The 19,505-nt window shown below is 42.1% G+C and overlaps 3 protein-coding genes across 4 annotated transcripts; 2 read left to right on the top strand and 1 right to left on the bottom strand.

Moving 5' to 3' along the window:
* Positions 1-1,415: 1,415 nt before the first annotated feature.
* LOC135342660 (kelch domain-containing protein 1-like) lies at positions 1,416-3,825 on the top strand. 2 transcript variants are annotated; one of them, XR_010396893.1, is made up of 6 exons: positions 1,416-2,252; positions 2,449-2,609; positions 2,724-2,960; positions 3,038-3,203; positions 3,372-3,470; positions 3,519-3,659. XR_010396893.1 is itself a non-coding variant. In XM_064539457.1 (5 exons), the coding sequence occupies exons 1-5, from the start codon at positions 1,550-1,552 to the stop codon at positions 3,686-3,688; spliced, it is 1,437 nt and encodes a 478-aa protein (XP_064395527.1). In that variant the 5' UTR covers positions 1,416-1,549; the 3' UTR covers positions 3,689-3,825. The 2 variants fall into 2 exon arrangements, 1 of the variants encoding a protein (XP_064395527.1); XM_064539457.1 differs by lacking the exon at positions 3,372-3,470 and having other exon boundaries at positions 3,519-3,825.
* A 1,059-nt stretch (positions 3,826-4,884) lies between these two features.
* On the bottom strand, positions 4,885-10,243 carry LOC135342606 (uncharacterized; the record flags this gene model as incomplete). The annotated part of the gene is given in 6 exon segments (XM_064539386.1): positions 4,885-5,336; positions 5,771-5,833; positions 5,879-7,975; positions 9,343-9,550; positions 9,945-9,986; positions 10,136-10,243. Coding segments are annotated over 3 exon segments (2,502 nt in total). The 3' UTR covers positions 4,885-4,968.
* A 3,994-nt stretch (positions 10,244-14,237) lies between these two features.
* On the top strand, positions 14,238-19,465 carry LOC135342685 (dipeptidyl peptidase 2-like). Its single transcript, XM_064539492.1, has 12 exons — positions 14,238-14,374; positions 14,433-14,642; positions 15,216-15,352; positions 15,706-15,863; positions 16,394-16,532; positions 17,323-17,466; positions 17,725-17,893; positions 18,008-18,129; positions 18,423-18,570; positions 18,777-18,841; positions 19,104-19,174; positions 19,300-19,465. The coding sequence occupies exons 2-12, from the start codon at positions 14,450-14,452 to the stop codon at positions 19,379-19,381; spliced, it is 1,428 nt and encodes a 475-aa protein (XP_064395562.1). The 5' UTR covers positions 14,238-14,374; positions 14,433-14,449; the 3' UTR covers positions 19,382-19,465.
* Positions 19,466-19,505: the final 40 nt, after the last annotated feature.

Below are 19,505 nucleotides of genomic sequence, written 5' to 3'. Positions count from 1 at the left end.
GGCCTGGAATCGAGGCTAATAGTGCATTAATTAACTCCTGATGCTGTAATCAGTGCACATGCTAGCCTCGATCCCAGGCCGAGGCTATGCACATGCATGCATGAAAATAATTAATGGAGTGATGTCATAATAAATGATGAGGCAGTGAAATTCAAGTTATCAAATCCGCGTATAATATAATTATATAGTAAGACGCTTTTCTATTCATGCATGTGCTCCTGACATAATTATACCTAGCACCGGATGATCCAACTGCTCGTCAGTGACTCCATGCTTTACCATCACCTATACACATAACATTAATTTAGACCCTAGGAGTGAGATTGGTTACATGATTTTGCAAAAAAATTAGTGTTTTTGGCATGTAATTATGTTTTGAACAATTATTGGAATGTGGAACCTCCATAAAACACACTGTGAGGAAAAGCCTTTTGGGTTATGGAGAGGTAGTCTTAGTTGAGAAATTTCGATTGCCATCCACATGTATATGCTCTACGAGTCAGTTTCTGCTACAAGTAGCTTTACTAACTGCTTCTCTAGATCATACAAGGTTTGAACAGGCTGTATAGGAACAAAAGTGTGGCATCCAAACTACTACAAGACATAAATCGCCTTGAAAAAACCAACGTAAAGCCACCAAATATATACAAAACTGGGATATGAACTACAAAGATAGACTTATCATGCTCAAATTGCTACCCCTGGTGGACGAAAATGCTGTGGTAGGTTGGGTGGTGGTTGTACTGCTGATTGGCTACTGTCTTGCGAAGCAAACTCAGCAACTACAGTGTGTAGTTCTGAGCCAGGTGTGGGTTTCATTGCTTTAAGTAAACCCTTCATTATTCTCATAAGTTGCTTCGTATCGTCTTGTAGTGTTGCGTCCACGTGCAAAGATTTTTCCACTCCCTTTTTTGCATCCTTTTCCTGTTCTTCAGACTGTCTAGAAATGGCCAGCAACAATTGAAGATAGACGATAAACTTCTCCGGAGACATTTTTTTCATTATTTCCAAAAGCAAATCCAATTTATCTTTGCCTTCGATCCTTTTTACCATGCGTTTGCTTATAATATTTTTTGCAGTCATCTTTTGAATAACTATTTCGACATGATTCTTCATATACCTCTTAAATGAGTCTCCACTGTCAAAAAGAACTTGTTCGTGTGAAATGCCTTGTGTCTTGGGATGGGGGTCATCATCCTCCAAAGCAGCCTGACTGGGAATTTCAGCAGAACTATTTTTTGGCTCTATAATTAATAGATCTACAAATGTAGACTACAGTGCAAAACTAATCAGTATCAAGAGAATGTACTTTAGATCTAGATGCATAAAACTTTTCCTATGCAGGAATCTATACCGCGACACTCCTTCATTCTTGTGGTTTGAACCGCTTAATAGGTACAAACACCACAGAATGAATGAGGGATCTTCCCAGGGAAAGTCCAAACGAATCCGAGAATCTTGTCTGCTATTTTCGCATGGGATATCCAAGCAGACAGACCTGCATGAAACGTCTGGCTTCGGTGGCTTGCGAGATTGCAAGACCGTCAGGATGGAGAGAGTTCGAGTAGCTCCAATGATCACGGTTCCAATCTATGTTCCAACTGAAGAGATTGATCAGAGGAATGGAGGCTGTGGAGTAATCTTTGAAAACAAGCTGTATGTGTGGGGAGGCAATACTGCAGACGTCCGCATCTTGAAGCCCGTTGAGGACAGTGACTCCAGCTCCAATTCTGATAATGATGACTCGGACAAAGAAGACATTAATGTTAACCTCCCTGTCCCTGTCCCTGTCTCCCTCCCTCGTTCAAACGATAAGAATCATCCGTTTGACGTTTTAGACCTCACCACAAACAAGTGGTTTCGGCAGTCGACCAGCGGAGAGTACCCCACTCTTGGCCTTGGCTCCTCCCTTAGTGTTCATCACCCCTCACGTAACATCATCCTGTTCAGTGGGTTTAAAAAATACTTTCAATTTGACAACGAGGTTTACAAAGTGTCCCCTGACAGAGAGTGGGTGTGGGAAAAAGTGGAGGTGATGCCTGAAGTAAAGCCAAGGGAGCGTTACCTGAGTGGAGTAATCATCCACAAGGATCGGATGTGCGTGTTTGGAGGAGTGGGGAGGGCCAGTCGTAAGGTAGGGAATCCCCTGCAACCTCAGGACCCAGGGGCCAAGTATCTCGCCTACGTGGAGGACGAAATTGAACGTGACTATGGATGGACCAGCGAGTACCTGGAGTTTGACATTAACACAAGTGAGTGAATTGACTTTGATTTATGACTTGAGTTAGGATTGTGCATTTTCACTTTGTAGCCCTAGCCTATCTAAGATGCGTTTAGATCAGTGAGTGCTTTCGTATCAAGAAAAGCATGGGTGCTTGTAATAATGCCTGAGGTCAGAAATTATTAACCTGCAGCATTGTACAAATTAGTTTGTCTTTGCTGTTGTAGGTGAATGGGAGGCCCCATTGGACAAAGACGCATTCCGACCTGATCCGCTAGGATCTCATGCATTCTCCAAGTTTGACAGTCATCGAGCTGTCCTGTTTGGGGGAAATGGCTCTGCACTCGTGTACTCCAACACATGCTACATATTTGACTTTGATAGCAGGGTAAGGCATCCTAGGAAGTCCTTCATAGTTTTGGGGTTAGCCACAAACACGAGAAGCTTGTACACACCATATTGAAAGTAGTCTACTGCTTATAATAATTATTTCCCACGCCAGAAATGGAGTGGTCCATACAAGCCAGACGACCCAGAGGAGCCGTGGCCGATAGCCACCCGGTTCTCCACCCTCACGTCTCTAGTTGATCCTGAAAACGTGTGGCAGAAGATGTGTGGTCAAATCCTGCAGCCGAGGATGGTACTCCTCTGGGGCAAGAGTAGTAAACTGCACATCTCACCAGAGACCTGGCTGCTCGAGTTTAACTTTGACAACCCAAATCCCTTAGTCTGGAAAAAGGTGAGTGTACAGTATATGTGCAACTTTTTGTCTATGATTGCAATTGGGTTAATCAAACCATCTCCCTCTGCATGTAGTTGAAGATTGGTGTGGAGCCTCGCTCGTGGCACATTGCCAAGGCAGTCTACTCAAACAAAACTACCAGCTGTGAGCTTGTTATCTTTGGAGGGAACGTGTACAAGTACCCAATCACTGACATGTTTCATAGGGACAACGTAGCCAACCTCACAATACTCCACTTTGGTAAGTTTGCACAGACAATTAAAAGTTGGTTGTCCTACATGGCAGTACAGTGTTGAATTCCACCACAGTCTCTTTAGTACACACAGTGCCAAAATGCTTGTGTATAGCTTACTATTGCATGCAAGGGGTGCCTTTCATCTTCAATACTGTCTCTTCTGTCCATTTTAGGGGGACCATAAAATCGCATGTGCTGCTCAGTTGGTTTGTGTAGTGCAATTCACACTGTACTTTCAACAGGACAACCAACATGCTGCATGGTTACTGTTGGTGTGTGTCATTATAATTGTTCGTGCACACCTATATTTCCCTTTACAGGTCTGGCTAGTCTAGAGGAGCTGTGTCTGCGTGTCATAGTGAGCAGAGATGAGCTGATGAATGTGGCCGAGGGAAGCTATGGGTCTGGCTACAATGCCAAACTCATTAGAGCACATTCAAGACACACCAACTGCCCCCTCACTACAGACATCACTTATTTGTATACTTGATTCAATCCATGCTTCGCACACATGTACAGCTGTTTGCATAGACACAATCATTCACTACATTACCCATACAATGTTGTTGTGCTGCCTCTCGGCATGTTTTGCTTTGATCAAACACTTTCGAGTGCATATAGAAGCGGTACTTTGACTATATAGAATATCATAATAATTATATGATATATTACATTTGCATTACAGTTATGCGGGGGTCACTGGATCCGGTCATTAACCCCCCCCGGACACTGACATTGGGTTCTAGCATAGCTCTAGTGATCCCTCCCCCCCCCTCAATAACACATTGAAATGCAGGGAAAGATGTCAGTAGATTTTAGATGGGTGTTGCCGCCCTTGACTGTACGGAAGGAGAACGGGACCCAAGTTTATCTGCAGTTTTGTTCTGCCAGTGGAATATTCCACCGGCTCCAATCAGATTGCAGTATTTCAAGTGAATTGATCACACCCACTTAGCTTTACCACGTGTGAATTTTGCACATGCTAGATTGACTGAGAGGCGTGGCCAACACCCATTTTGATGTTCATCGCTATTTGCTAATACCCACTTACACATAATGAGTTCCAGAACAAAAACTGTAGATAGGCTTGGTCCCCGTCCTCGCCCGTCTAAGTAGAACTAACCGTTGTTTCTCGTCTGCAGCGTTTGGTTATTTAACGGATAGATGCCAAAAGTCCATTGTAGTCTAGCCACGCCCTCCCCAACTTCGTATTGGGTCGGGTGAACTTGTAATGAACAGTTAAGTTCGTGCAGACACCCCAAGATATTCTTGGGGTGTGAAACCGCAGTTGTGTAAACTCAGCATCATGTGCATCTACTGATTAGATGGGCGTGGAGGCGTGGAGGATGATATAATTATTTCGAGGGTATAATTATGTTTGTGGTTTTCGCTGATTAAGCACGTACCACAAACATTTATACCCACGAATTTCTTATCACATGAAAAGGCTGGGCAAAAGATACCTATCTCGGATGTGGGTGTGTCGTTGTTGTAATGCAATATTGTACAGGATAATTTTATGCTGTTCGTTGTATTGTGAATCTTAGGGCATTCCTCTTTGCGATAAGAAAGAGGGATGTTGATGTAATTTCGATATATGAGAAGAAATCAATCAGAGTTACGGCACACGGGAGCTTTCTTAGCGGGATACAATTTTTAGCTCATGCTGCACATGCTCAGTTCAACTTTTCAGAGACGAAAAAAGCATACATTGTACACATTACACAGACACACAAAATAGTATCAAACGTTAATTAATGTTAATTTCAGTCAGTTTTGGTCAGTTAAATTCGTATTCTCTACAATGAATTTACAAATGTCTGTAGCAGTGTCTCCTCTTCTCAGTCCTATGGCAATTTCCACCAAGGCCCTGAAGGTAGCTCTGGAAGGATTTACTCTTTGCCACACTCTCAATGCGTGGGCCACTCCAGCTTGATTGCCGTAACGAATTCTGACATCAGTTACATCACCGAGGTCGGCTGGGGTGAGGTTGAGTCGATCGAGCAGGTTAGGAGTTGCTTGGAATTTTTCTGCTACTAATATGATATCACTGTTGGGGATTTCTTGATCAAGCTGTTGATCAGTCACTCCAGTCTTCCTGCACACATCTTCCATTACAGAAGATGATTGCAATTTATCTGAAGGAAAAATATGAAATTCAATCCTAAATTAAAATTACGAATTATAACTGGAATATTTGGTGGGTGTTTTAATTTGGACCAAAGATCGCAAAAGTTTTCCAGTGGACACAACATCATTGCAGCAGTAGCCACGCTTGAGACGCCAAAGTAAAAAATGGCCAAGCCAGTTCATTTACCAAATATAATACCTGGCAAATTTTCTGATGCGGTAATTAATCAGAATAGAGCTACCGTATAACGGGTATAATTATTAAATGTTTGTGGTTTTCGCTGATTAAGCATGTACCGCAAACATTTATACCCACAAATTTATTATCACATGCATGCATGCTGCAAAACAGGGAGCTATTCCGCGAAAACCATTCTAACGGTATTTCCGCGAAAATTTATACCCTTGAAATCATACATACATATACAGTATTTATGCTTACCAGATTGTTGCTGCTGAGCACTCTTTGTACTGCACATATCTCCCGTAGCAGAAGAGGATACACCTAATTGAGAAAGTTAATTTCAATTTTATTAACCACTGTACTCACCAGAACCTTCGTTATTGTCCAGCCAGATTCTATCTTTGTCACTGAGCTCTCCCCACTCATCTGCTTGGGAGCATATCCAATAGTCCTTCCGTTTGCTCAAACCAGCAAGGTGCAATTTGCCAGTGCTTTTCGTGCATGGGCAAAAGATACCTATCTCGGGTATGTCGTTGTTGTAATGCAACTCTGTACAGGATAATTTTATGCTGTTCAAAATTTCATTGCGAATCGTAGGGCATACTTCATTGCGATAAGAAAGAGGGATGTTGATGTAAATTTCGATATACGAGAAGGAGTCGATCAGAGTTACAGTACACGGGAGCTTGGGAACTCTTAGCTGGATACAATTTTTAGCTAACAAAATTGGTTTCCCTGCAAGTAAAACTTGCCAGCCCACCTGCTTGATCACGTCCACAATTAGACAGCAAAAGACTCCAGAGCGAATACACCCACTACGAAAGTAGACAGCAAAGGGTGATATTTTGAAGGAGGAACGAATTTCGTCTAGCTCAGTAGGTTGGATCGATTTGAGTAAAGATGGCATGAAGAACTTGGCTTGGGTAGGGGACTCCACTAGAGGAATCGGAGCAATCACAAGAAGTTTTTTCATTATCAATAGCAGATCTTCGGGAGAAAAGAGGTCGTCAACGTAATGTTTCTCGAAACGTCGTAGAAATTCCAAAGTGATTATGCCCTCATCTCGAAGCATCTTCCATTTGGCATCGATCACACCTGTGCTTAGAGTAGAAGGTGATTTGACTTCAGCCGTCCTCAGGGAGATGGCGTGCTGTGAGAGCTCGGTGATCTTATCTAGTGGAATCTGGGCATCCACAAACACTGTGTTGGGGAGAATGGAGGGATAGTAGTGCACTATACACACATCGTCAAAGAAGACTAGAGCAGCTTCAAGATCTTCGCGTACATAACCAAATCGAGCGGCTAATTTAAGACATTCTTGCTTGCTTAGTACACCTCGCTTGAGACTGGAAGATAAACCCTGGAGAAGTGAATCCAAGAAGGACCACCAGATGGGTACTTCGACTTGTAGCGAAATAGAATGCTCAACAGCAAATCCTATCCCATCGGCAGTGGCCAGTGAATCGTCATTTCGGCTGATTGTGTTAACGCCAAAAATCAGATTGTTCATTCCAAGATCGTTGTACACCAATAGCTTCTGGATATCGGGTGGCAGCATGTTGAGAATCTCTTTATTCCTCTTGATAAGTGTATCTGAGCTCTCCTCCAGCTGATCCAAGAATGTGCCCACAAAAATCATCTTTGGTTTATTGTCGTGTGAGGTATGGGACTCAATCGATCGAATAAGACTCTGAATTGTCTCCCCGAGGGTCATGTGAGATGTGTGAGGACTACCCACAAGCCGTCCATCCTTGTAGTACTCATCAGAAGGGAAACTGGAGAGTTCGTCAATCAAACGCAGGACTATCAACGCCACCGAAATGTGCTTGATGAAGAGAGGGCTGATGTCGTGGAATTGAGGCTGTCCACCGCAGTCGGTAATGTACACCCAGTTAGAATCGAATAGTTCTCCTTCTTGCTGGTCACTGCTCGACAGTTGGTCAGTTTCCTGTGTGGCTGGCTTCAGCTTTTCTGCCACACCACTCACTACACTTGCTATCACTTCATCGATGGCTTCGTCAAATATTCTAGCAGAATCGTTACTTGATTGGATTGAACTGGAATCAGCATCTGAAAAATCAGAAAAGTGCTCATTAGGACCAGAAATTGGCTTGGTTGTGGTCATCTTCTTCAAGCTTTCGGCAACATTTAATGCCGTGGATCGATCGGTGCTTTCTTTTGGTAACTTGGCAATGATTTGAGCTAGTAGATCGAGCAACTTTGGCTGAGACATCTCTACCCAGCCTCTTCCAGTTGTCTTGAATTTCGAGTTGGACACAGGTCGAATGCGTACTGGCTTTTCCATACACGAGGTACTGTCTCGCTGTAGTGGAGGGGGCTTGTCAGTTAGCAGGTGCTTGAGATTGGTCTTCCCTGTTCCCGCCGGTCCAAACATGAGCATGTTGACAATGTTAACTGAGACGTGTCCGTGCTTCATTGCCTCATCAAATAATCGCTTCGATTCTACAGGATGTGTGTATGTGGTGGTGTTAGGAATGTCAACTATGCAATACTAGGTGACAAGATGGACTATGATGTTACCCACCAACGACAGGGAATAATGTGATTATTATGTGCAAGAATATGCTACGGATGATGTCACTATAAGTACACATGCAGTAAAACACATGCACAGTAGAGGGATATTCTATAGTACGCCTCACTAACCAAACATACAGTAGCTAGTCGGTTGCCTAGATAGTAAGAAAAGGCATAGGAAAAGTTTGATTGTTTTCTGATCATAATTATAAAGTAGTAGAAGAAGGGGACAGAAGTGGTTCACGTGATGCTTCTATACATTGAAGTATACGTAGTGGCCCATCCCATGCCATCCATGTTTCGACCTACGAAGTTATTGTGTCCTCCCAAAGACCCCTCCAGTACTTTTAAACAAACATATGCCACCTGATGGGAATTTTTCACAAGAAATTGATTGTCGTGAAGTAGCTATAGAGGTTACACCGAGTGATTTTTCATGCTATAGTACCTATGATATATAGCTAAGGCTGTGTAACTAAGTATAAGTTAGTGTGCAGTGTCTCAAAGGGCCACAAACACAATATTAAGGACACAACAGCTGTACGTACAATAATCTACTATAATAAAACACTACACAGGGGCGTAGCCAGACTTTTGACACAGGGGTTACCGCGCCGCGGAATTTTTGACCACGCCCACTTTCGGTACCACACCCTATTGATTGGGGCACACCTACTGGTTACACCTACTGCTCATTGTTCGTAATGACTTTTTTTACATGTTTGTGAGAAGCTAGCTAGCTAGTCTAGCTAGCTATAGACATTCTAAAGGCAGGTGTCAATTGTGTATTGCTAGTCTAGCTGAGCACCATTACATTTACCTGAGAGGTTTCATGTGGCTAAGATTGTTCTAAACTTGTCCTTCCTGAATATCGAATAAAGTTGTGCTTAGAGCTGAGTCTGAGAATACTGGAGCATGCAGGATTGATACTAGAACTTAAGTCTTGGTCTTTTTTGTTTGAGGTAGCTAGCTAGCTAGCTGAGACCAAGCTAGCCAAAGTGAAACGATTCACGGTGCTATCTCTGATGATTGACATATAATTTGCAGCCACGTGCATGAAAAGATGGGCATGGCTGCTTCATTTCAATTATTGGGGAGCCCTGCCCAATTTTCTCAGCAGCTCCGGGGGGGGGGGGTTTCTGGGCAACCAGGAAACAATGGTAGCTACGCCCCTGCTATATGTAAGGTACGAGTAATTGCAACTACTTTCTCAAGCAGAAAGACTATTCCCCTATAACATGTACAATATGTCCATGAACGCTCACTGTACATAAGTTCTATGCTCCCCTCACCTTCTTTTCTCTGTCGTACTCTCTCTTCTGCTTCTCCTTGTGTCTTAGCAATCTTATTCTCCAAGTCATGTATCACGCTCTTATGCCATTTTATCTCTGTGACACAGTTCTTGATCTTCCCTTCCACCTCCTCCAGCTCTCTCTTCAGTTGTTTCTGGTCGTGGTCAGTGATGTCACCAGACAGTCTCTGTTGGAGGGCAGCAATTCTCTAAGGGAGTAAAAATAGACGACTGAATGAACATTCCACAAAATATAGAACATAAAGCTAATCCCCATTGCATGCACATGTATAAAATTGTACAAAGGTCAGCAACTACTAACCTACCGTATAGCGGGTAAATTTAGCAAGATTTGGCGAATGGGGTTTGCAATTTTTAATTTGTAGTCATGCTGCATGGTATTATTGATCTGAGTATCAAGCTAAAACATTGGCGTTTGTCACCTTAATTTCACGAAATCGCCAAGTGGACTTACAAAGAGCAACTATTCTCATCATACAATGGACAGTACATGTACACACATTGTCGTTCTGCTAGACTATACGCGTACCACTCTTAGCACGAGAGTATAATAGTGTGCAGCTGTCAATTCAACACACTTACCGTCTCATGACTCTTCAGGTCACTCTTATACTCAGCCTTACTCTGGACAAGATGAACAAGACAACAGTGAGTCAAACTGTGTTTTGTGGTCACTAATATATATGGAGTTGTCTCAATATAAGAGCAATCAGTGCATAGGGCATGTACAAACTGAATGCACATGAGGTGTACACCAACATTGTTTGACTCACTTCCTATCGTTCCAGATATTCAGCAACCGCGGAAATTTATGGAGAGAGAAAGAATATAAATCACAAACCTGTACACTTTATATGTCACGACATGTTGATAGTTAAGTATTGTTGATAGTTAAGCATTTGTCGACAAATGCATACCATGTACTCATGCCAACTCAGACACAAGTATATTATAGTCACAAGTTAGCTATAGTGCAGTGCCCTGCTCACCTTCTGTTTAGTCAATTGACAACACCAGCGCCAGACACACATGGAAACAAAGAGAGGGGGAGAGCAGTGAGTGCATTGATATATATGTCTGCACATTGAAACTTACATTCTGTTGTTAGTATAGGAGGAAACGAACATGTAGAAAAATAAACACGTTTAAATACACAATGAAAACACACATATACATCAATTATTGCACATCTGTAACAGCATAACATTTCAAGAGCATTATACATGTACACGTACTAATAGAAAGTTTGGCTTCACAGATTTCTGTCTTCATGCAGCATAGTACATGTATATTATTATTACAAGTAAGTCTATAATTATCGTGATCAACAATAAACTCACATACTGTTGTGAGTAATGAGTCCACAGAGGGTACATGTAAGGAGAGAGTAAAATGTCATGAACACTGGTAGTGACTCGGTATACACACAGGTATATATTCAGTACTAGCATGCATGCAATGGCATATAATAGAAAGGTCAGTGTGGGTGGGTCCAGTGGAAGGGACGATAAACGGTACAACAAGCATCTTACATGCATGCACAACTTTGATTATTCTTTTGCTGTGTCGCACAATACAATTAATTAACGAGCACTAGCATGACATACACGAACAATCACAACATACCTGCAGTATTTCCTGAGACACATCAAAATAATGGTACATGTAAGGAAGAGATTAATTTACAATAAAAAATATAAATAAATAAATAAAGACATAAAATAAGTTGATCACTGGTACTGACTATACATAGCATGCAACAAGTGGGATCTGGATGGCACACTAATTTTAGGTACATGTAAATTGTCGGAAATTTGGGAAAAATTTCGAGCATGCGTAATCGGTGCCTACACCTGGGGTAACTGAGGGAGAGGGCCAGGGCCAGCTCTAGAGAACAAAGGACACATGCACTCTAGTGATGCTAGGTAACCAGCACATTGCAGCTGAACCATTTTATAGTGTGTGGACATTAAGTATACTCAAGAAGCTCACCTCCTACAGTAGTCCAAATCATGGTCCAATAGGCATGCATGGGAAGAGACAAAAACGATAATGTACCATTTAACTTAAACCACAGCTTATAACAGATTTTGGGCGCCTCGGCTATACCAAGTTACAGTATGCAAATTAACAATTAATTCCTACCTACAGTATAATAAGTGCACGTGCAAACACAACTTACATTCTGTTGATCCAGAGAGAGAGAGAGTCCACAGGGGAATCGTGTGGGAAGCAAATGAATAATTACGAGGGCATGACCATATACTAATTATATTAATATTCATAACACTATGACACTATGCACACAAGAGTAATAATGGGAAAGTAGAAACATTACAACTCTGACAACACACACTAACTTACACGCTGTTATTTCAGAGGGTCAGTCAAAGGTGAGGTGGAGATGCATGAAATAGAAGGAAAAAACATTAGTGCCGACTGAACACTTAATTAACCATGATAGAGAATTCATTCATATACTTTCAGGTACTATACACGTAGATCAAATCAATTTTCAAGTGGAACGCATTTTTAGTGCTTTGGAGAGACACTAATAGTAGCTGGTAATTTTCGGGATTCTCATGGTTGAAGTTCTGCATGGCCACGAATATTTTACCACGAATAAAGCTTGGGTCCCATCCTCCTTCCGTACAACGGTCGAGGGCAGCAACGCCTGTCTAGGTAAGGTATATTTTTGATAATATACCCAGGCATATTTACTATAGTCTGGCGTCGCCGCCCTCTACCATTGCACCGAAGGAGGTCGGTAATCTAGATTACACCCACTCAACTTTGCACATGGTTGAATTGACTGAGAACGTGGCCAACACCTTTAAATAAAATTCATCGCTATTGGCCAACACCCACATAGAATGAATGATATTCATGATACTGTTGTGCAACAGGTCAGAACAAAACTGTGAATATAGGCTTGATTCTGGTAGAGGGCAGTGGTGTCTGACTAGGCATTTGCTGTATTTCCAACAGTAGTACAATCCTGATGTTAGCTCAAAGTTGGTGGTTTGAACATTCAACTAATTGATGTTTCCCTTTGCAACCTATTGCCGACTAAACTTTTCTAAGCTTTGCTATGACGCTATTATCACAAAAACTGGATCCATGCTAACTCAGTACCATTCCGGGGCCTTTTTGCACCTTTCGTTGTATGCAGCAGCACTTCTGAACATCATTGAATGAGGCATGGCAGGTACCATAGTTCTCTACAAAGTCATAGTAAAGCTTAGAAATTTTCCCAACAGTCTAGTCGGCAATAGGTTGCAAACGTCGATTACGCTGTGCACGAATAAAGCGACCAGATTACAATTAGGGTAGGCATAATACCTGATCACTGTTATCTGTTATTTTGTGTATGCAAAAAATTGGATTGTCGCTTGAAAATTGATGCTTACTCTACTTGTCTCAACGAGTGGTGCAAGCTGCGCTGTGCTAATGCCTCTCGTCGTTGTTTTGCTTTCGCTATTGGAAGAGGTGAAGAGGTATAATTATATGTTATTATTGTGATTGCAATTGTTAACAGAATTGAATTACACACAGTCATTATAGGAGAGGAGCTGAATGGCAGAAGCCTATCTGATGGCTTGATGAATAATCTTCAACGATACTGAAGCAACTGTTAAATGGCCTGTAGCCAAATAGTGGGAGCAAACCTTTGTCAAAGGCACAGAGTATATAAAGCACAGACAGTAGTATAGCATATATTAAACAAGCAGAGAAAAGACTTGTGTACATGTATCTATTGTTACCAGACTTATGTACATGCATCTATTGTTATCTAGTCTATATGGTATATCATTGTGGCTTACCGGTATACCAGGACCTCAAGAAAAAGAAGTAAGTTGCCACTGGATTATGGATTCTAACATGTGGGATGAGCGCGCATGCGCATTACATACACAGGAATAATTAGTAAAGGGTGTGTCTGCAAAGAGATTAAGTACTTAGGTAGCTGCTTAATAACTGACCCTTGTTAGCTAGTGCTTTAGTGCAAGGCAATTACGTTGAACAGAAAGTTTGTGCGAACGGATGATGCTATATGAAAGATTCTGAAGAGACTGCAACAACCTTCAATGTGAGTCTAAGTATAGCCATAACTCAAGAAAGAAGCTTTAGTTTGCTAATCCACGAATCAAAATCCAAGAAAACGTGGCTAGAAGCCTATAGAAGCTGTTAGTTTTTGTCGCATTGCAACTGTTGAGCAGTTACAGCTGGAACAGACACACACACACACACACACACACAGTCAGCTTTACCGTATCCCTCGTGTGGGTACGCTTCGAGGCATAATTAAGGAATAGTCACATTCATGCAGTTATATATCGGTATGTGCACTTGCTTTACACAGTCTACCTCCTAACAACAAGTGCTCAAAGCACAAGCATGCAAACATGTCAGCTTGGTAGAATGTGATTGCAACACAACATACCCTGATCTCCTTCTGTTGTAGAGAGTGGTACATGCGGAGAGAACAATAACATGAGATAAAACACCTCACACAGACAGGGTAGAGTTTAGGCACTATACTGTGATGAATAAATGATGCCAAGTGTGTTTATGGATGGCCATGGTCAACACTTACACAGAGTATACATCTAGGCACTAGAAGAATGCACTGATCATTGAGTTTCTGTCTATCATGTGAAATACCTTTTCAGCATCAGTGAGTCTATGCTCCATCAACTGTGGAGAACTTGCAGCATTCAGTGTTAATGCTGTAGATTCGGCCATAATTTTTCATGAGAAGGTTGGGAACGCCCCCCTTTATTTCTTTTACTGATGATTAATTTTGCAGTGTCACTGCGCACGCGCAGATCTGCGAATTAAAACCCAGCCTCCCAACTGCGGCAATACAGAAACCCCGCCCATATTCATGACAGCACAGCAGATCTGCAGCAGATCGATAGAAATTATAAATCTGATTTCTCTGTGCCGCGCCATTTAACCAGGTCATCCATTATTGAGCCAGTTGAATACATACTTCTGTTCACAACAAGGTATTATAAATCTAGAGTAGCCATGTCGTTCTATCTTTATAAGTTTATTATTGTGCAGAACATAGCAACCGTACCATGACAGGCCGTCAACTGCAACTGCTGTTTTTGGTTTTGGCCATTCTTGCTGTTGCATATGCATCGCCGTACGAAGCGTCTTTCCAAGAGAACAAATTTTCCAGCCTTGCCAAAGAGACTTACTTTGAGCAGCCAGTGGGACACTTAAACTACATTGATGATGAAACATGGATGCAGAGACTGTTCACTACAGGTTAGTGTACAGAAATCGATAGTGTGAAGCTTCAGCTACTGTATGACCTGTTACGTTTAATACATTACCTAGGTGTTACCGTGTAGCGGGTAATTTTCGGGAGGAAAAACATTCGTGGTTGAGCAATATTAATTTTAGTCACTTCGTGGATACATGGATAATATTTTCGTGGTTGTTGCTTGCTTGCACTGCAGGTAATTGTAGGCAGGGTCGCTTCATTCGTGAGTAAAATATTTGTGGTCAGAGCTTCAACCAAGAAAACCACGAATGTTTTGCCCCACAAAAATTACCAGCTATACTGACTCGAATGCAATTTCTCAACAACACAGTTCAATATGAATTCCGAGCCATATTTAGCAGTGCTACAAATCGGCTCCACTCCTCTTTATAATAACTTGTACATTTGCTGCATGTACGTCTTGATCACTACACATGCAGTTATAGTTATTTGACCCATTGTGTATGTATAGCATTAAACTGCTGGTCTATAGCTTGAATGTTGTTCAGATGTGAGGGACATGCAGCCATTTATATCATACTCACACCTATTTGCCGTCACTCCCGCACGCACAGACACATACTTCCAGAGTGGAGGTCCCCTGTTCTTCTACACTGGTAACGAAGGTCCCATCGAGTCCTTTATGGACAACTCTGGTTTTATCTTCACTCTGGCACAGGAGTTCAAAGCACTGCTCGTCTTTGCAGAGCACGTAAGAATGAAATGATGTACATGTATGGGATATGGCTAATTTATTATTGTGTCTGAAGATTCCCACTAACTCTTTTGAAATTTCGAAATCATGGTTTTTATCGAAAACCATTTGTCATTAGTATCGATCTCCTCACTCCTATGTCAATCGGTGTAGCTACAGATTTCACAAAACATAAATGTACACTTAATACTTCTATACAATGTTGTTTTATGTCTCACAACCAAGCAGGTAATGATAGGTAATGATATGATATGAACATCGGAAGAGCACTGTCAGTTTCATAGCTATCTATAGAGAGAGGTACATGTACACTTTTAAACATGACTCATTATATACATGCTTCTATGCAGCGTTACTATGGCAAGTCCCTCCCATTTGGCAATGCCTCCTTCACGAAAGAGAACATCAAGTACTTGTCAGCTGAGCAAGCTCTCGCTGACTTTGCCGTGCTCGTGCAATCACTGAAGGAGCAGTACAAGATCAACAAGGTCGTCTCATTCGGAGGAAGGTGATTATTACACACACAGGGGACTCTAGTGTACATGTATACTAACTTTGATTGCCTATAACACTAGCTGGGATTGTCTAGTTTCACTTTTTAAATATGCATTTTGTAGCTCTTTGATAGCTCTATCCACACGGGCCCAAAATCCTGGATGCGGAACTTTGAGCTCATAAGAATAGACTAATAAAAGCTTGAATACATCAAGTTAGCTCAAAAGCAGGCCTGATTCTGAAAAAAACCCCTAGCCCACGTGAAAATTGAAAATTATGGCCTATTACAAATTTGAGAAGTGAGCATACCATCTGAACGGCCTCCTTCCAATCTTTCTGAATTTTTATCACCAAAACTCTAGTTACAGAGTCGGCTCTAGTCTCCGCTTGGTCTCCAGAAGTCTAGTAACTAGTGCAACATTTGTATTGTTATATCCTAAGGGGTGCAAAACTAGGCCCAGGTGGGACAAATTACTCCCCCCCCCCCTCCCCTCCTAAATGCAGCCCGGAAAGGTTTAACAACTTTTTTCTTTTCTCTCCCAGCTATGGTGGAATGTTGTCAGCATGGTTCCGGTTCAAGTACCCTAATGTGGTTGACGGAGCTCTGGCCGCCAGTGCACCTATCTATATCGTGGCAGGTGGCATCACACCCAGGACCGCCTTCTTTGAGAAGGCCACACAGGTTAGTTCATCAGGTTGGAATCTTACATGTTATAAGATAAATTAAGCTATAAATAAATTAAAGCACCGAAGGTGCTGATGCCTCGGTGGAGATGCCAAAGCTACATAACATAAAGCTACTAATAGCTTTTATCTACACATGATTAATTTTGCTGCATGCAAAAACTCTGAGAGTGGGTAATGATCGACCATGATTGTTGTTAAAAACGATCGATGCCAAAAGTTCAAGTCTAAAATTAATGGCTGCATAATAGCAAAGCCTTGCAGCTCTCTTCTCACTCTTGCAGCTACCAATAGCTAGCGTTCTAGTGCAGAGCTAACTACTAAGTAGAGTAGCAACACTCAGTAAGCAAGTTTGGCTACGTGCTCTTCTGAAAAGGCTGCAATGGCATTCCAAGTAAGCAAAACTAGGCATAACTCGAGAATGAAGCATTATTTTCCAAATCCACGAATGTAAACATGACTAGAAGCCTATAGAAACTCTTACTTGCACTTGATTCATCCTTAAGCAGCTGTAGCAGTCTACACACACACACAGACACACAAACACACTACCATATACCTCGCTTGCGCATGCGCACCGAGGCATAACAACCTTTGGTATCAGGAGTACTCCTGACATAATGTATAACTGTTACCAGGAGTGCATGAATCCACTCCAGACCTGCTGTTACCTATAATTCACACAATGATCATTTCTTACAGGAAATGTATATCGTCAAAGGCCTTTTTGATTTCCTAAGAAACTTAGCCTGTTACATATGTGAGTGCTATAACTGTTTTTCCTTCAGGATTTTGCCAAGGCTAACAGTCAGTGCCCCGTCTTTGTTCGTGAGGCCTACACCATGATAGCAGACATGGCTAAACAGGGAGATGCCGGGCTACAGAAAATTACTGATGCCTTCTCTCTGTGTACACCTCTCAAAAGTGACAGGGTAAGTGATTTATAACTTAATTTACGTACAGTGCAACATGATCGTTTTATTGTCTACCTACACTGTATATACTCTGCCCTTATTGACCAGGTTATATCGAACCTTCCTTTTTCTGGCGAAATTTTTCTGGTTTTGCTTAGTAATCGCAATGTCACAGACAGCGTAATTATAGTTGGTTGCCTGCATGAGATCATCACCCTATAAGTAGATAGGTACGTGTATGCAATATTTCATTAAGTCACACTTGTATACATGTAGGTGGCCCACCTCGAGGGTTGGGTACGAAACTCGTTCACTCAGCTGGCAATGGTTGACTATCCATACCCGGCCAATTTTCTTGCCCCCCTCCCCGCCAACCCTGTGTCCTACTCCTGTAATCTGTTGCTAACGGCAACAGACCGACTGAAGGGACTGGCCCAGGCCGCAGGTACGTGTATAGGGGTGGGACGTATACTGGCCTCTTTAGCTGCCATTTTACATCATGCTTTTGCTTGATGGTAATTCAATTGTATTCTCCAATTATCTAATATTACACTTGCAGGTTTGTTCTACAATGGGACGGCTGGCCGGCTGCCCTGTAACGATATTGAGACGCAGTTTATTGAGTGTGCAGACCCGACTGGGTGTGGCACAGGACCCGCCGCCACCAGCTGGGACTACCAGGTGTGTGTGTGTGTGTGTGGGGGGGGGTGTAGATCCATCAATCTAGCAAAGACTCTTCGTGTATGCAAAAAGTTGGACGTATATGAAAATAGATGGAAAGAACAGTTTTATAGTAGAGAAGGCATCACCACCTGCACCAAGGTGAACACCTTCCAGTGTGAGAGTGAGAGAGTTAGCTCGGGCTAACAATACGTGATTTTAATGCGAGGGCTTGATTCGCTACACGGTTTAGTGTGTCTTTTTTTTTGTATGTAAAATGTTGGTGCATTTTCACACTCCTCCCACCCACTCAGGCGTGCACGGAGATGTCCCTCCCCAGTGACACAAACAATATGACAGACATGTTTCCCCCGACCATTTTTGATCCCTCGGCTTACTGCGAGAAAACATGGGGAGCTAAACACCGGAAGGGCTGGATGGACACCCAATTCTGGGGGAAAAGTGAAGCTTATTATAACCTCTGATTTATAACTGTTACCATTAAGTACGTAGCAGTTTACCATCTAGCAAGACATGCAGCCATTAGAAAGCTTTAAATGTGTGCAAGTGGAATTTAGTTGATCATGCATACGTAATTTCCATGCATTCGATAACTAGTCTTTCGTTGATGGATTCACTACAACTATATGCACCTACTGTTCCTCCAGATATACTGGCTGCCTCCAACATCATCTTCTCCAATGGTAACCTGGACCCGTGGAGTGTGGGTGGGGTGAGTGCTCTCTCTCTCTCTAGCTCTCTCTACCTTGTGTAATATGCACACATGATAAGAACATAGCTATACTGGATCACCTGTAACTACATGACTGTCAACTGGTCCACTAAATCCTGTTTTTACTTAGCAATGTCCCTGGCAACTATCAATATCCCACTTAGGTTATAAAGATGCATTCCAGCGTGTATGTACAGCAACATCTGACTATGAATTTGAGTGTTATAGATTTTCCACTAATTTTTTTCTCTCCTTTCTTCAGGTGCAACAGAATCTCTCTGACAGTCTGGTAGCCATTATGATTGAGGGAGGAGCTCACCACTTGGACCTGAGGTAATGTACAATACACACTTACACTTCTAGTGTGACGTTGTGCACGCTTTTGAAAATGCCACCTATAATTATCCCTAACTAACTAAAAACTGAAATTCTATCATAAGTATGATTCTCCCGTCTAGATCGGCCAACCCCAAGGACCCACCAGCTGTCATTGCAGCGAGGAAACTGGAGAGAGACACTATTGCAAAGTGGATTAAATAGTAGACGTACGTAGTTTGGTTTATAGTTTTTATTGTTTTACATAACCATTTTTTGCGTACACCAAGTGAAATGTTGCAACCTGTGTTAACTACATTATTGTGTATGGGATTTTAAGAAACAAAAT

Source organism: Halichondria panicea, chromosome 10 (assembly GCF_963675165.1).
Source record: "Halichondria panicea chromosome 10, odHalPani1.1, whole genome shotgun sequence".
NCBI lineage: Eukaryota > Metazoa > Porifera > Demospongiae > Suberitida > Halichondriidae > Halichondria > Halichondria panicea.
The sequence above is the reverse complement of the archived record's forward strand: the minus strand, read 5'-3'. Positions and strand labels throughout refer to the sequence as shown.

Bases quoted from the DNA above. Each gene is read 5' to 3' on its own strand.
- LOC135342660 (XM_064539457.1), top strand. From the start codon at position 1,550: ATGGAGAGAGTTCGAGTAGCTCCAATGATCACGGTTCCAATCTATGTT. The intron at 2,610-2,723 runs GTAAGGCATCCT...TTCCCACGCCAG, and splicing joins TATTTGACTTTGATAGCAGG to AAATGGAGTGGTCCATACAA. The intron at 3,204-3,518 runs GTAAGTTTGCAC...TTCCCTTTACAG, and splicing joins CCTCACAATACTCCACTTTG to GTCTGGCTAGTCTAGAGGAG.
- LOC135342685 (XM_064539492.1), top strand. From the start codon at position 14,450: ATGACAGGCCGTCAACTGCAACTGCTGTTTTTGGTTTTGGCCATTCTT. The intron at 16,533-17,322 runs GTTAGTTCATCA...TTTTTCCTTCAG, and splicing joins TCTTTGAGAAGGCCACACAG to GATTTTGCCAAGGCTAACAG. The intron at 18,571-18,776 runs GTGAAGCTTATT...CTGTTCCTCCAG, and splicing joins CACCCAATTCTGGGGGAAAA to ATATACTGGCTGCCTCCAAC.